Source organism: Chlorocebus sabaeus, chromosome 20, assembly GCF_047675955.1.
Source record: "Chlorocebus sabaeus isolate Y175 chromosome 20, mChlSab1.0.hap1, whole genome shotgun sequence".
In the NCBI taxonomy this organism is placed as follows: domain Eukaryota; kingdom Metazoa; phylum Chordata; class Mammalia; order Primates; family Cercopithecidae; genus Chlorocebus; species Chlorocebus sabaeus.
The window spans coordinates 104,819,425-104,833,732 of NC_132923.1; the positions used below are offsets into that span (position 1 = coordinate 104,819,425).

Here is a 14,308-nt window from a genome sequence, read left to right on the forward strand (position 1 = left end):
ACCTCGGCTCACTGCAACCTCTGCCTGCCGGGTTCAAGCAATTCTCCTGCCTCAGCCTCCTGAGTATCTGGGATTACCGGTGCGCACCACCACGCCCGGCTAATTTTTAATTTTTTTTTTTTAAGTAGGGATGGGATTTCACCATGTTGGTCAGACTGGTCTCAAACACCTGACCTTGTGATCCACCAGCCTCGGCCTCCCAAAGTGCTAGGATTACAGGCGTGAGCCACCACATCCGGCCTTCCAAGGTGTCTTTACCTTCCTTGGAGCAAAGGTCTGTTCACCTTACTCTGGGGATGTGGGACGCTTCTACAAATTTAGCCACTGTGCTGCGCCTCCCTACTCCGTTGTCTTTGTGCTCCATTTCCTCTCCCCAGAGTTTCTTAGCAAGTTCCTTTCAAAAAATTCCATCCCTGTCTTGGCTGAATTCAGGGGTAAAGGGCTTTGTCCAGGAGATGGTGGGGGAGTCAGTGTATACTGACAACCTACTATGAGTCAGGCTCTTTCACAAATGGTCTCTCATTTTTCCTTTTTTTTTTTTTTTTTTTTTGAGACAAGTTCTCTCTCTGTTGCTCAGGCTGGAGTGCAATAGAATGATCATGGCTCACTGCATCCTCAACCTCCTGGGCTCAAGCGATCCTCCCACCTCAGCCTCCCAAAAAGCTGAAACTACAGGTGTGTGCCACCATGCCCAGCTAATTTTTATTTTTTTTGGTGGGGGGGAAGAGATGGAGTCTCTCTTTTTCTTTTTTTGAGACAGGGTCTTGGTCTGTTGCCCTAGGCTGGAGTGCTATGGCATGATCTTGGCTCACTGCAACCTCTCCCTCCCTGGCTCAGGTGATCCTCCCACCTCAGCCTTCTGAGTAGCTGGGACTACAGGCACATGCCACCAAACCTGGCTAATTTTTGTTTTTGTAGAGATGGGGTTTCGACCTGTTGCCCAGGCTGGTCTTGAACTTCTGGGCTCAAGCCATCCTCCCACCTTGGTCTCCCAAAGTTCTGGAATTATAGGCATGAGCCACTGTATCTGGCCTAGTCTCTTATTTTTAATATCAGGAAACTGAGGCTCAGAGAAGTGAAGTGACTAGTTCAAAGTGATGATTGATAATAGCTTAGTATTGACCAAGCACTGTTCTAATCTCATATTAGAGATGAGAACAGATGGGAAAGAAGGAGTGATCTGAACAAAGCCAAACAGAAAGTTAGCAACAGTGGCAGATCTGCTAATAAAAGGTAGGCCTCTTGTTCCTGAGCTAGATCCTCTTCTACCATACTAGGCTGCCTGGGCCACAACTAAAGAAAAGAACTGGGGCCGGGCGCGGTGGCTCATGCCTGTAATCGCAGCACTTTGGGAGGCCGAGGCGGGTGGATCATGAGGTCAGGAGATTGAGACCATCCTGGCTAACATGGTGAAACCCCATCTCTACTAAAAATACAAAAAATTAGCCGGGCATGGTGGCACGCACCTGTAATCCTAGCGATTTGGGAGGCTGAGGCAGGAGAATTGCTTGAACCCAGGAGGCAGAGGTTGCAGTGATCCAAGATGGCGCCACTGCACTCCAACCTGGGTGACAGAGCTAGACTCCACCTCAAAAAAAGAGAAAAATAAAAGAGCTGGGGTTATTAAAGAGAGATACAGAGATGGAAGCCAGCTCTGGGAGATGTGGCATCTGCCTCGGGATGTTGGAGTCATACCCCTGAAAGGATAGAGGAGATGCAACTACAAAGTTTCAGATTCTGAGACTGGGAAGAATTGAGTGGGGAGACATGGACTTGCTGCCCTTCCCATCACCCTTTCAGTTCCTGCCCTTGGCTCTAACCTGGGTAAGGGATGCGGCCATGGGTGACAATTTCCGTCAGCAGGATCCCAAAAGACCACACATCCGACTTGATGGTGAATGTCCCATAGTTAATGGCTTCTGGCGCTGTCCACTTAATGGGAAACTTGGCTCCTAAGGAGGAGGCAGAGTGAGGTCACCTGGGTCTGCTTGGCTAGACCCTGCAGGGCCGAGATCACCCTTAAATCTCACACTTACCCTCCCTGGCTGTGTACTCGTTGTCTTCAATGAGGCGTGCTAGGCCAAAGTCTGCAATCTTGCAGCTCAGGGTGTCAGACACCAGAATGTTGGCAGCCCGAAGGTCACGATGAATATAATTCCGCTCTTCAATGAATGCCATGCCTTCTGCAATCTGCAGGACAAACACAGATCAGCAATCCTGAGCCAGATGTCTTCACGCCACTGGCCTGTGCCCTTGCCCAGCCCCTCCCCAGTCTCCTTACTTGGGCTGCCATGTCCAGGAGTTTGTTGATGGTCAACTTGATGCCTGAAGAGGTCTTGAGAAAATCCACTAGACTCCCTGTGGGCAGAAGTAAGAGTTGCTGGCCTAAGTTGCCCCAGGAGGAGGTCCCCAGACCCTTCTCCCAGACCCTTTTCACATGTCTGGAAGTGTGTCTGACATGTGAAAAGGAAGAGTGAAGAGTGAGAATGGAGGAGTGTGTGTTCAGGGTAAGGATGCCCAAGATATGTGAAGGTTTTTTTGCAGAGGGAGGGGCTAGGGTAGAGCACGCTGGGAGGGATCTGTAGGTTTTTCATCATCAATAAAGTAGAATTCAGACTCCTCAACTAGTATCCAAAGCTTGGCATGGGCGACACTGGTAACTTCTTCTCTTTCCCTCACTCTGCCTTTGACTTCAAACACTTTAACAATTTTGAGATCCTGCACTCAGACTACTAGGCTGTCACCCCAAAGCCTCTTTATTTCATCTCTGCCTGCTAAAAAAAAATTCTACTTTTCTTTCATGGCCCAGTTAGACTGCCCCTCTAGGAAGCCTCTCTAGATCTTACCAGGCATAATAAACTGGATCATCATCTACACTCCCATGGGCATGCTGGAACTTTCCCATGGCACAAACTCTGGTTTCCCCAGTACCTATAACTGGGGAACCTTGACAACAGGAACCTTGTTTCATCCATCCATGTTCCTGGTGCCCAGCCCAGAGTAAGAAACAATAACAATGTGCTGAATATATTGGATGGAATATAGAAAGAGGGGGTCTGGGGGTCTGAAGGACCACCTCTCTAATAGTGAAGGGCAGCTGGACATGAGTGGAAGTTGCTAGGATGGAGTGAATGACCACTGGCCCTTCCCAAGAGATTAAAACCCTGTGAAATGGCCAGGCGCGGTGGCTCATGCCTGTAATCCCAGCACTTTGGGAGGCCGAGGCGGGTGGATCACAAGGTCAGGAGATTGAGACCACGGTGAAACCCAGTCTCTACTAAAAATACAAAAAAGTAGCCAGGCGTGGTGGTGGGCGCCTGTAGTCCCAGCTACTCAGGAGGCTGAGGCAGGAGAATGGCGTGAACCCGGGAGGCGGAGCTTACAGTGAGCTGAGATCGCGCCACTGCACTCCAGCCTGGGCGACAGAGCGAGACTCCGTCTCAAAAAAAAAAAAAAAAAAACCCTGTGAAAGGATGACAGCAACCTGAGTGTCCCCACTTTGAGTGCTGAACTAGTTACCAAAGACAAAGACCTCCCCCACACACAGCAAATACAGAGACATATATATACTGCCATTCTTCCATTGTGTCCATGGCAGATGTTACTAATCATTCTCAGCACTCACTTCCAATGAACCTCAGAATCCTTCTCCAGCGCTACAAGCAACTACCAATCAAAGTCGATACACATGATAGACTGGGCACGGTGGCTCACACCTGTAATCCCAGCCCTTTGGGAGGCCAAGGCGGGAGTATCACCTGAGGTCAGGAGATCGACAGCAGCCTGGCCAACAAGGTGAAAACCTGTCTCTACTAAAAATACAAAAATTAGCCAGGCATGGTGGCACATGCTTGTGGTCCCAGTTACTTGGGAGTCTGAGGCATGAGAATCACTTGAACCCAGGAGGAGGAGGTTGAAGTGAGCTGAGATCGTGCCGCTGCACTCCAGCCTGGAGGACAGAGTGAGACAAAAAAAAAAAAAAAAAAAAGATACACATGACATAATCTATTTGCGATCTCCCATTAGCCAATGAACAGCTTGTTTCTGTTCCTGAAAGAAGGATAGATCTTGCACTCCCAAAGAATCAGAGCCAGATAACAGTAACAAACCTATTGATCAGTTACTATATAGTAGCCATAGTTTTGTGGGTTTTTTGTGTTTTGTTTTTTTGAGACAAGGTCTCACTCTGTTACCCAGGTTGGAGTGCAGTGGTGCAATCACAGCTCATTGCAGCCTCAACCTCCTGGGCTCGAGTGGTCCTCCCACCTCAGCCTCCCAAGTAGCTGGGACTACAGGCATACACCACCATGCTCGGCTAATTTTTACAAATTTTTTGTAGGAATGAGGTCTCGCTATGTTGCACGGACTGATCTTGAACTTCTGGGCTCAAGTGATCCACCCACCTTGGCCTCCCAAAGTGCTGAGGTTATAGGCTTGAGCCACTACACCTGGAAGTAGGCATAGTTCTTTTTTTTTTTTTTGAGACCAAGTGTCACTCTATCGCCCAGGCAGGAGTGCAGTGGTGCGATCTTGGCTCACTGTAAACTCTGCCTCCTGGGTTCACATCATTCTCCTGCCTCAGCCTCCTGAGTAGCTGGGACTACAAGTGCCCGCCACCGTGCCGGCTAATTTTTTGTATTTTTAGTAGAGATGGGGTTTCACTGTGTTAGCCAGGATGGTCTCGATCTCCTCACCTTATGATCCGCCCACCTTGGCCTCCCAAAGTGTTGGGATTACAGGTGTGAGCCACTGCACCCGGCCTAAAGTAGGCATAGTTCTAACTGCTCTATATGCATTAATTATTTCACCCTCACAAGACCCTATGAGGAAGTTACTAATGCGTTATTATAGTAGGAAACCGTGACAGAAAGAGGTGATGTAATTATCACAAAGCCATAAAATCATGAAGCCAGACTTCTGACCCAGGCAGTCAGATGCTAGAGGCCTTGATGAATACTCTATATTAATTCTAGTGAGCCCATTTAGATTTCTGCTGTTATTCTTGGGGAAACTGAGCACCAGAGACAGTGCAGGCACTTGGCCTGTCACACAGCAAATCGGTGTGAACAAAGCTGAGGCTAGAAACTCGTATTCCTCTTCCTGGGGCTCTCACTCTGTCCAGTATCAGACCAAGAGGGGTGCGGGGTGGGGGGGCTCACTCAGAACTGAAAAAGAGGGCTTCCGGGGCAGATCTGCCCTCCCAAAGCTCAGGGGCAGAAGGGAGAGAAACAGGGGTAGGGACCCATTCGCTTTCTGAGATCAAGCATCCTGAGATCAAGGTAGGGCTTTGAAGAAGGTAAACAGAATGGCAGGTCAGGGCAGGTTGGGGTGAATGCTCTTCCAGAACATTCTTGCTACCTTAGGCTCGCCCCCAGACAGGATCAGAGGATATACCTTTTTCACATGCCTGGAGGTGAGTCTTTTTTTTTTTTCTTTTTTTTTTTTTTTTTGAGATGGAGTCTTGCTCAGTCGCCCAGGCTGGAGTGCAGTGGTGCCATCTCGGCTCACTGCAAGCTCCGCCTCCCGGATTCACACCATTCTCCTGCCTCAGCCTCCTGAGTAGCTGGGACTACAGGTGCCCACCACCACACCTGGCTAATTTTTTGTATTTTTTAGTAGAGACGGGATTTCACCGTGTTAGCCAGGATGGTCTCGATCTCCTGACCTGGTGATCCGCCCGTCTCAGCCTCCCAAAGTGCTGGGATTACAGCTGTGAGCCACCGCACCCAGCCTTTTTTTTTTTTTTTTTGAGACAGAGCTCTGTCACCCAGGCTGGAGTTCAGTGGCATGATCTTGGTTCACTGCAATTGCAACCTCATCCTCCCAGATTAAAGGGATTCTTCTGCCTCAGCCTTCTGAGTAGCTGGGATTACAGGCATGCGCTACTACACCTGGCTAATTTTTGTATTTTTAGTAGAGACGGGGTTTCACCATGTTGGTCAGGCTGGTATCGAACTCCTGACCTCGTGATCTGCTGGCCTCAGCCTCCCAAAGTGCTGGGATTACAGGCCTGAGCCACCGCGCCCATCTGGAGGTGAGTCTTTAGGGGCCAGGAAAGCTCAAGAAACCCTCCTTGCTTGAGCTTTGGGCCAGAAAAAAAGGTGTATTTTCACCCTCCGGCAGGGACAGCGGGGAGAGCAGGGTCCCCCGGCAGCCGACTCGGGCGGCACCCACCATTCTCCATGTATTCAGTGATGATGTAGATGGGCTCCTGGGTGACCACAGCGTAGAGCCGAACCAGCCGCTGGTGTTGCAGCTGCTTCATGAGGTTGGCCTCGGCCAGGAAGGCGTCCGGGGACATGCTACCCTGCTTCAAGCTCTTCACTGCCACCTTTGTATGCCCGTTGTAGTACCCTGGATCCGGGAAGGGAAGGAGTGGGAGAGTCGCCAGGCAGCTGTCCTGGGACTCTCACCACCTCAGCAGCCCCTCCCGTTCCCCTCTTCCCGGGCAGTCCTGGAGGCCACACTCACCCATCCACACCTCCCCGAACTGTCCAGCCCCCAGCCGCTCCACCAGCTTCAGCGTCTCCCTGGGAACCTCCCACTCGTCCTCCCACCACGGCTTCTGGGGCTTCTGGGTCTGGCAGGGGCGGCTCAGCCGTGTGCACAGCCCATCTGAAGCATCTGCGAGGACAAGGGAGGGGTGAAGACTGTCAATATGGCAGGCCTCGTATTGACACCACCTCCCCCACTTCTCCAAGCCCCTATCTAGGTGAAGTGGACTAGCAGGGGGCTGTAGGGCTGTCACCCAAACACTTGGGTCCGTAGGGTCAAGTTCCACACCTCGCCCACTGCGGGGAATGGAGGAGCGCATTGAAAGATGGATGGGGGACACCCGAGGGGGACTGAGGGGAGAAAGTCTGATAGGGCACGGGGGAGGGGTCCTGCCGGGCTCACTGGTGTAATGGCGGACCAGTTCATGCAGGCCGGGAAAAGTGATTCGGGGGGAGATGTAGAAGCCACCGTTGTCCAGATTACGGATCTTGTAATGTTTCACCACCTCTCCCTGGTTCTGGTCGAAGTCCCGGACCGACAGTGAAAACGATCCTGAATGAATGAATGGATGGACAAAGGGACTAAAGAACGCAGTGAGTCTGGCCCGCCACCGCGTCCCCCTCGGGCTCACCCCGCGTCCCCCTCGGACTCACCCCGCGTCCCCACCTCGGGCTCACCCTGTGCTCCCCCTCAGACTCACCCCCCGCCCCCCTCGGGCTCATCCCGCGCCCCCACCTCGAGCTCACCCTGCGCTCCCCCTCGGGCACACCCCGGGGCACCCCCGCGCCCGGTCGAGACCACTGCCCGCTCACCCGCGGTGCTCTCGCTCTCCCGGATGAGGAAGGAGCCGTGAGTGTTCCCGGGCGCCAAGAGCTGCCGCTCCGCGTCCTTGCGGCTCAGGTTCTTGAAGAACCAGCTGTGCAGGGCGGAAGCGAACGAAGGCTGTCGTCGGATCTTCCTCCGTGGCCCTCAAGCCTTCACCGCCACCCCAGGCCCACTCCCTGCTCCAGGATCCCTAGATCTGCTCCCACCCAGCCCCACGACGGGTCCCCACTTACGGTTCGGGCTCCAGGCTGTTCGCCTTGGCCACAAAATTGAAGGGGATGAAGCCTTCCTGGCCTGTGGTCAGGGACTGCGCCTTCCACCACTCGCCGCTCCTGCGCCACGGAGGCGGATCAGTGTGGCTCGCTCAGCCGTCGACCTGAGACCCTCCCTCAAAGACCCCTTCACCCCTTAAGCCAGCCTCGCCGAACCCTGGCTCAGCAGTCGTGAGCCTTGAATTTTGTCCCAAGGGCGGCCACCCCAACCGGTGGCCTCAGGAGGGCTGCGGTCCCGGAGATCGCGCTCCCTCACGGACTCCGCCAGAGCAAGGTGGAGAGGGACTCACTGCTCCAGGATGCGGAGCTGTTCCCCCTTCTCAAAGCCCAGGTCTCCGTCGTGAGAGGGCTCATAGCTGTGCAGGGCGATAACCAGGTTGTCTGTAAAAACAAGGTGCATCAGGGAGAACCGGGCTGGGATGGGCAGAAAGCCTGGAGTTACAGGGCGGGGTACAAGGAAGGCAGGACCGGGGAGAGAGTAGGTGGGGGTGAGGTGGAAGCCAACAGCCAGGGATCGGCAGGCCTTGTCTTTCAGGCTCTGCTGCCTGGGGTCACCTTGCAGTGGGGAGGCCGGCGGATTGGAGCCTTCGTAGGTGACCAGTGGGTCCCGCACCTCAGAGCCATTTCTGATGAGCAGCTGTGGAGTAGGGGATGAGGGTGGGGTCAGAAAGCAGAAGACTGGGTTAGACTCTGGCCCCCTTCCCCCCTGCCCTGCTCTCAGTCTCTCCAGCCTGGTTGGGTGTTATCCCTGAGTCTACCAACTACTGGCTGTGTGATCTTAGGAGAGTCATTTCCTTTTTTTTTTTTTTTTTTTTTTTTTTTTGAGACGGAGTCTGGCTCTGTCACCCAGGCTGGAGTGCAGTGGCCGGATCTCTGCTCACCGCAAGCTCCGCCTCCCGGGTTTACGCCATTCTCCTGCCTCAGCCTCCGGAGTAGCTGGGACTACAGGCGCCCGCCACCTCGCCCGGCTAGTTTTTTGTACTTTTTAGTAGAGACGGGGTTTCACCGTGTTAGCCAGGATGGTCTCGATCTCCTGACCTCGTGATCCGCCCGTCTCGGCCTCCCAAAGTGCTGGGATTACAGGCTTGAGCCACCGCGCCCGGCAGGAGAGTAATTTCTTTCTCCTGGGTTGCATGCTCTACCCAACTCCCTCACCAAGGCCCCTGTCTCGCCTCTTACCGTGCCCTTGCCATCCAGTGGGACTATGGGATAATGGCAGTTCTCACACACATCGATGTTTTCCATCCAGTCATCTTCCGGGTGTGAGCTGCAGCCACAGCCCATGATCCCTGAGGGAATGGAGAGGGGGCTGAAGGGGCTCCCCCAAGATCTGCTCCCCAACATCAGACATCATGGGGCCTTGCCCTGGAAAGTTCCAAAAGTACCTGAGATTGTGAGATCCTGGGATCTCCATTCACCAGCCACAGAAAAGCTAAAAGAGGGGGTCCCAGCTCCAAACCGTTGCTCCCTCTGAGCCCTCAGGCTGCAAGTAAATTCACACACAGCCCCTGAGCTCTAGCCCCACCCTCCCACCTGGGATGGGCAAACCGCCACAGGCACCTTTGTTAGTCTAGTTACCCACTTCCTGCCTCTGCCCCCTTCCTCTCCCTCTGCCGGCACCCTGTGTTGGGAGGACCACCTCCTAGAGATGACACACACTTTCCCAAGCCTGGGGGAGACCTGACTTATCAGACCCTCCCCTACTGGAGAGGTGTGCACGCCCCACCTACTATTATAATTCCCCTGTCTAGCTGAGGAGGCTGAGAAAGAGGCTTCTGCTCCCTAAGTCCACCATCAGGACCCCGCTGTTCCTCTCACACAGCCCCACAGTCACCTCACAGGGTTCCTTCAAACACGGGTGTGCTTCTCCCCAGCAGAAAACCCTCCAGTCAGTCTGTTGGCCATAACTTTTTTTTGTCGCTTATTTGCCTGTGTTAGCATTGGAAATTTTTTGTCTGATGAAATCAAGCAGAACTCCATAGATAAAGCGGTAAGTGTGGGCCTGTTTTGTCTGAAGCAGAATGGGGCCCTCACTTTGAAGCCCCCGGAGTCCCTGCAGCTCCTCCTTGTCTAGGGCTGCTCCTCAGAGCGCTTGGAAAGCGCTGTCCTCAAATAAAGTTTGATGTACCGTGCATTCCAGAACTTCAAGATCAAATCCACCTTCGCAGTCCATTCTGCTACACACACACTCTCTCACACACACACACAATCACACACTCACACATACCCTATATATACACACACCCTACACACACACACAGAGGCACCCCCATCCCACCTCCACAGAGGCATCCACACACACTTTCACATACACACACACTCACCCCTCACAGGTACCCCCCCAAACTCACACACAGACTCACCTTCCCACACACAGGCACCCACACTCACACTCAATAAACACATACTCTCACCCCCCAAAAGTGCCCCCCCACACACACAGAGACTCATCCACCACACACGGGCACCCACCCTCACACACACACATTCACACACACACCCTACACATATTCCCCCCACACACAGGCACCCACACCCACAAACACACTCATCCACACACCCACACATTCACACCCACAAACACACCCACATACATACACACACACACACACACACACACAGGTACCCACACCCACACACATGACCCCCCCACACACATTCATACACACACACAGGCACCTCTACATACCCACCCCCATGCACACACCCACACACTTACCCCCACATACACTCACACACACGCACAGGCATCTCCTCCATACATACCCCCACACATCCACACTCACACACAAACACACCCACACACAGGCACCCCCCCACACACCTCCACACACAGCCTGTGTTCTGAACTATTCTTGCCTTTCCCAGACACCCCATGCTATTTTCTTTCTTTTTCTTTTTTTTTTTTTTGAGACGGAGTCTCACTCTGTCGCCCAGGCTGGAGTGCAGTGGCCGGATCTCAGCTCACTGCAAGCTCCGCCTCCCAGGTTTACGCCATTCTCCTGCCTCAGCCTCTCGAGCAGCTGGGACTACAGGCGTCCACCACCTCGCCCGGCTAGTTTTTTGTATTTTTTAGTAGAGACGGGGTTTCACCGTGTTAGCCAGGATGGTCTCAATCTCCTGACCTCGTGATCCGCCCGTCTTGGCTTCCCGAAGTCCTGGGATTACAGGCTTGAGCCACCACGCCTGGCCGCTATTTTCTTACCTAATGCCTTTTTTTTTTTTTTTTTTTTTTTGAGACGGAGTCTGGCTCTGTCACCCAGGCTGGAGTGCAGTGGCCGGATCTCAGCTCACTGCAAGCTCCGCCTCCCGGGTTTACGCCATTCTCCTGCCTCAGCCTCCCGCGTAGCTGGGACTACAGGCGCCCGCCACCACGCCCTGCTAGTTTTTTGTATTTTTTTAGTAGAGACGGGGTTTCACCGGGTTAGCCAGGATGGTCTCGATCTCCTGACCTCGTGATCCGCCCGTCTCGGCCTCCCAAAGTGCTGGGATTACAGGCTTGAGCCACCGCGCCCGGCCTACTTAATGCCTTTGTACTTGTGGATCCCTCTGCTTTGAAATGTGCCCTCTCTCTCTCTCTCTTTCTCTCTCTCTCGAGACAGGGTCTCCCTTCCTTGCCCAGGCTGAAGTGCAGTCGTGCAATCCCCTTACACCCCCTGGGCTCAAGCAGTCTTCCCACCTCAACCTCCCCAGCAGCTAAGACTAAAGGTGCACACCATCATGCCCAGCTGATTATTTTTTTGTAGAGATGAGGTCTCACTATGTTGCCCAGTCTGGTCTCGAACTCCTGGGCTCAAGCAATCTTCCTGCCTTGGCCTCCCAAAATACTAGGATTATAGGCATGCACCACTGAACCCAGTCGGCATGCTCTCTTTTGTCCACCTGCTGAATTCTAACTCAACCTTCAAGGCTCAGTTCAAATATTACCCTTTTTTTTTTTTTTTTTTCCTGCAACCTCTACCTTCCAGGTTCAAACAATTCTCCTCCCTCAGCCTCCTGATAGCTGGGATCACAGGCATGCACCATCATGCTTGGCTAACTTGTAATTTTAGTAGAGGCAGGGTTTCACCATGTTGGCCAGGCTGGTCTCGAACTCCTGGCCTCAAGCAATCCTCCTGCCTCAGTCTCCCAAAGTGCTGGGATTACAGGCACCTAGCCTAAATATCACCTAGTCTGTGAAGACTTCCCAATGGTCTTTGCTTTCCTCTCACCCCAGTCTCTTGCAACATTCTATTCAGACCTCAATAATCAACTTAGGCACAGAGTTCCACGATTACTGATTCACATGTCACCCCAGGGTCCCACTGCCTCTCCTATACCTTTGATGAGAGTGGGGGTTCATCAAGAGCAGAAACTGTAGTTTATTCGTCTGAAAGCCTCCAGCACCCAAAATTAGTTAATAAATGTCAACTGGAACGTGGAGTGTTAATGCACAGAATCTCCCATCTGCAGAGGTCTTAGAAACCAGCAAGCCTAATCTCCAATTTTACTATTTGTTGATCTATTTTTGAGATAATGTCTCACTCTTTTGCCCTGACTGCAGTGCAATGACCCAATCCTAACTCACTGAAACCTCAAACTCCTGGGCTCAAGTGATCCTCTAACCTCAGCCTCCTGGGTAGCTGGCACCACTGAGCCCAGATGATTTTTTGTTTGTTCTAGAGATGGGGGGTATTGCTATGTTGCCCGGACTGGTCTCCAACTCCTGGCCTCAAGTGATCCTTCCTCCTTGGCATCCCAAAGTGCTGGGATTACAGGCATGAGCTGCTATACCTGGCTAAACCTCTGATTTTAGATGAGCAAACTGAGGCCCACAGAGGTATGCTTAAAGTCACACAACCTATTTGGAGTAGAGCAAACCTGGAGTTGCTGGCTGGGCGTGGTGGCTCACATCTGTAATCCCAGCACTTTGGGAGACTGAGGCAGTAGGATCATTCAAACTCAGAAGTTCCAGACTAGCCTGGACAACATAGTGAGACCTCATTTCTAGAAAAAAATTTTAAAAATTAGCCAGGTGTGGTGGTGCACGCCTGTACTTCCAGCTACTCGGGAGGCTGAGGCAAAAGATCACTGGAGCCCAGGAGCTCAAGAGTGCGATGAGCTATGATTGTGCCACTGCACTCCAGCACTCCAGTCTGGATAACAGAGCGAGAGCCTGTCTAAAAAAAAAGGCTGGACTCGGTGGCTCACACCTGTAATCCCAGCACTTTGAGAGGCCAAGGTGGGCAGATCACAAGAGATCAAGACCATCCTGGCCAACATGGTGAAACCCTGTCTCTACTAAAAATACAAAAATTAATTGGGCATGGTGGTGGGTGCCTGTAATCTCAGCTACTCAGGAGGCTGAGGCAGGAGAATAATTTGAACCCGGGAGGTGGAGGTTGCAGTGAGCCAGGATTGTGCCACTGCACTCCAGCCTGGCAACAAAGCGAGACTCCATCTCAGAAAAAAAAAAAAAAAAAAGGCCGGGCACGATGGCTCACACTTGTAATCCCAGCACTTTGGGAGGCTGAGGTGGGTGGAGCACGAGGTCAGGTGTTCAAGATCAGCCTGACCAACATGGTGAAACCCTATCTCTACTAAAAATACAAAAATTAATCAGTTGTGGTGGCGTGCACCTATAATCCCAGCTACTCAGGAGACTGAGGCAGGAGAATCACTTGAACCCGGAGGGCAGAGGTTGCAGTGAGCCAAGATCACGCCACTGCATTCCAGCATGGACAACAGAGTGAGACTCTGTCTCAAAAAAAAAAAAAAAAAAGCAGGCTGGGCATGGTGGCTCATGCCTGTAATCCGAGCACTTTGGGAGGCCAAGGTGGGTGAATCACCTGGAGTCAGAAGTTCAAGATGACCAGCCTGGCCAACATGGTGAAACCCCGTCTCTACTAAAAATACAAAAATTAGCTGGGTGTGGTGGCGCGCTTCTGTAATCCCAGCTACTCAAGAGGCTGGGGCAGGAGAATTGCTTGAACCAGGGAGGTGGAGGTTGCAGTGAGCCAAAATCACGCCATTGCACTCCAGCCTAGGTGACAGAGCAAGACACCCATCTCAAAAAAAAAAAAAAAAAAAAAATAGAATCTTCCTCTGAGCTGCTGTACCTGGCCAAATCTTTGATTAAAATTTAAACTTGAGGCCAGGTGCAGTGACTCACACCTGTAATCCCAGCACTTTGGGAGGCTGAGGAGAGAGGATTGATTGAGCCCAGGAGTTTGAGACCAGCCTGGACAATGTGGTGTGACCCTTCCTCTATTTAAATTGTTTTTTAACTTGAAAATAAGAAAATTTGATCTAAATGAGGTAGCTTAGGAGGTAAAAACTTTAAAATCATGAGATCCATGTGGGGAAGAGGGTGTGTAGAACAGGAAATGGTAAAAGACACCTTGTCCTCACAAGAGTTTAGGAAACACTAATATAGTTCGCCAGCCTCATTTTAAAACTAGGGAAGGCTGGGCGCGGTGGCTCACGCCTGTAATCCCAGCACTTATAGGAGGCCGAGGTGGGTGGATTACGAGGTCAGGAGATCGAGACCATCCTGGCTAACACAGTGAAACCCCGTCTCTACTACAGAATACAAAAAATTAGCCGGGTGTAGTGGCAAGCGCCTATTGTCCCAGCTACTCGGGAGGCTGAGGCAGCAGAATGGCGTGAATCCAGGAGGCGGAGGTTGCAGTGAGCCAAGATTGTGCCACTGCACTCCAGCCTGGGCGACAGAGCAA

At 52.3% G+C, this 14,308-nt stretch overlaps 1 protein-coding gene across 6 annotated transcripts in view; it reads right to left on the minus strand.

Moving 5' to 3' along the window:
* Positions 1-14,308, minus strand: part of LCK (LCK proto-oncogene, Src family tyrosine kinase) — a 34,226-nt gene that overhangs the window by 4,400 nt on the left and 15,518 nt on the right. The window contains exons 1-12 of one of the 6 annotated variants that reach the window (XM_037995278.2): positions 8,978-9,083; positions 8,772-8,881; positions 8,148-8,229; positions 7,883-7,973; positions 7,554-7,652; positions 7,308-7,411; positions 6,898-7,047; positions 6,472-6,624; positions 6,175-6,354; positions 2,282-2,358; positions 2,037-2,190; positions 1,821-1,952 (exon numbers count right to left, since the gene is read on the minus strand). In XM_037995278.2, coding sequence (XP_037851206.1) covers positions 1,821-1,952; positions 2,037-2,190; positions 2,282-2,358; positions 6,175-6,354; positions 6,472-6,624; positions 6,898-7,047; positions 7,308-7,411; positions 7,554-7,652; positions 7,883-7,973; positions 8,148-8,229; positions 8,772-8,876 — 1,327 coding nt within the window. In that variant the 5' untranslated portion in view covers positions 8,877-8,881; positions 8,978-9,083. Of the gene's footprint in view, positions 1-1,820; positions 1,953-2,036; positions 2,191-2,281; positions 2,359-6,174; positions 6,355-6,471; positions 6,625-6,897; positions 7,048-7,307; positions 7,412-7,553; positions 7,653-7,882; positions 8,230-8,771; positions 8,958-8,977; positions 9,084-14,308 lie in introns of those variants that run through there. The other 5 variants (XM_037995228.2, XM_037995177.2, XM_037995142.2 and 2 more) reach the window with 5 other exon arrangements.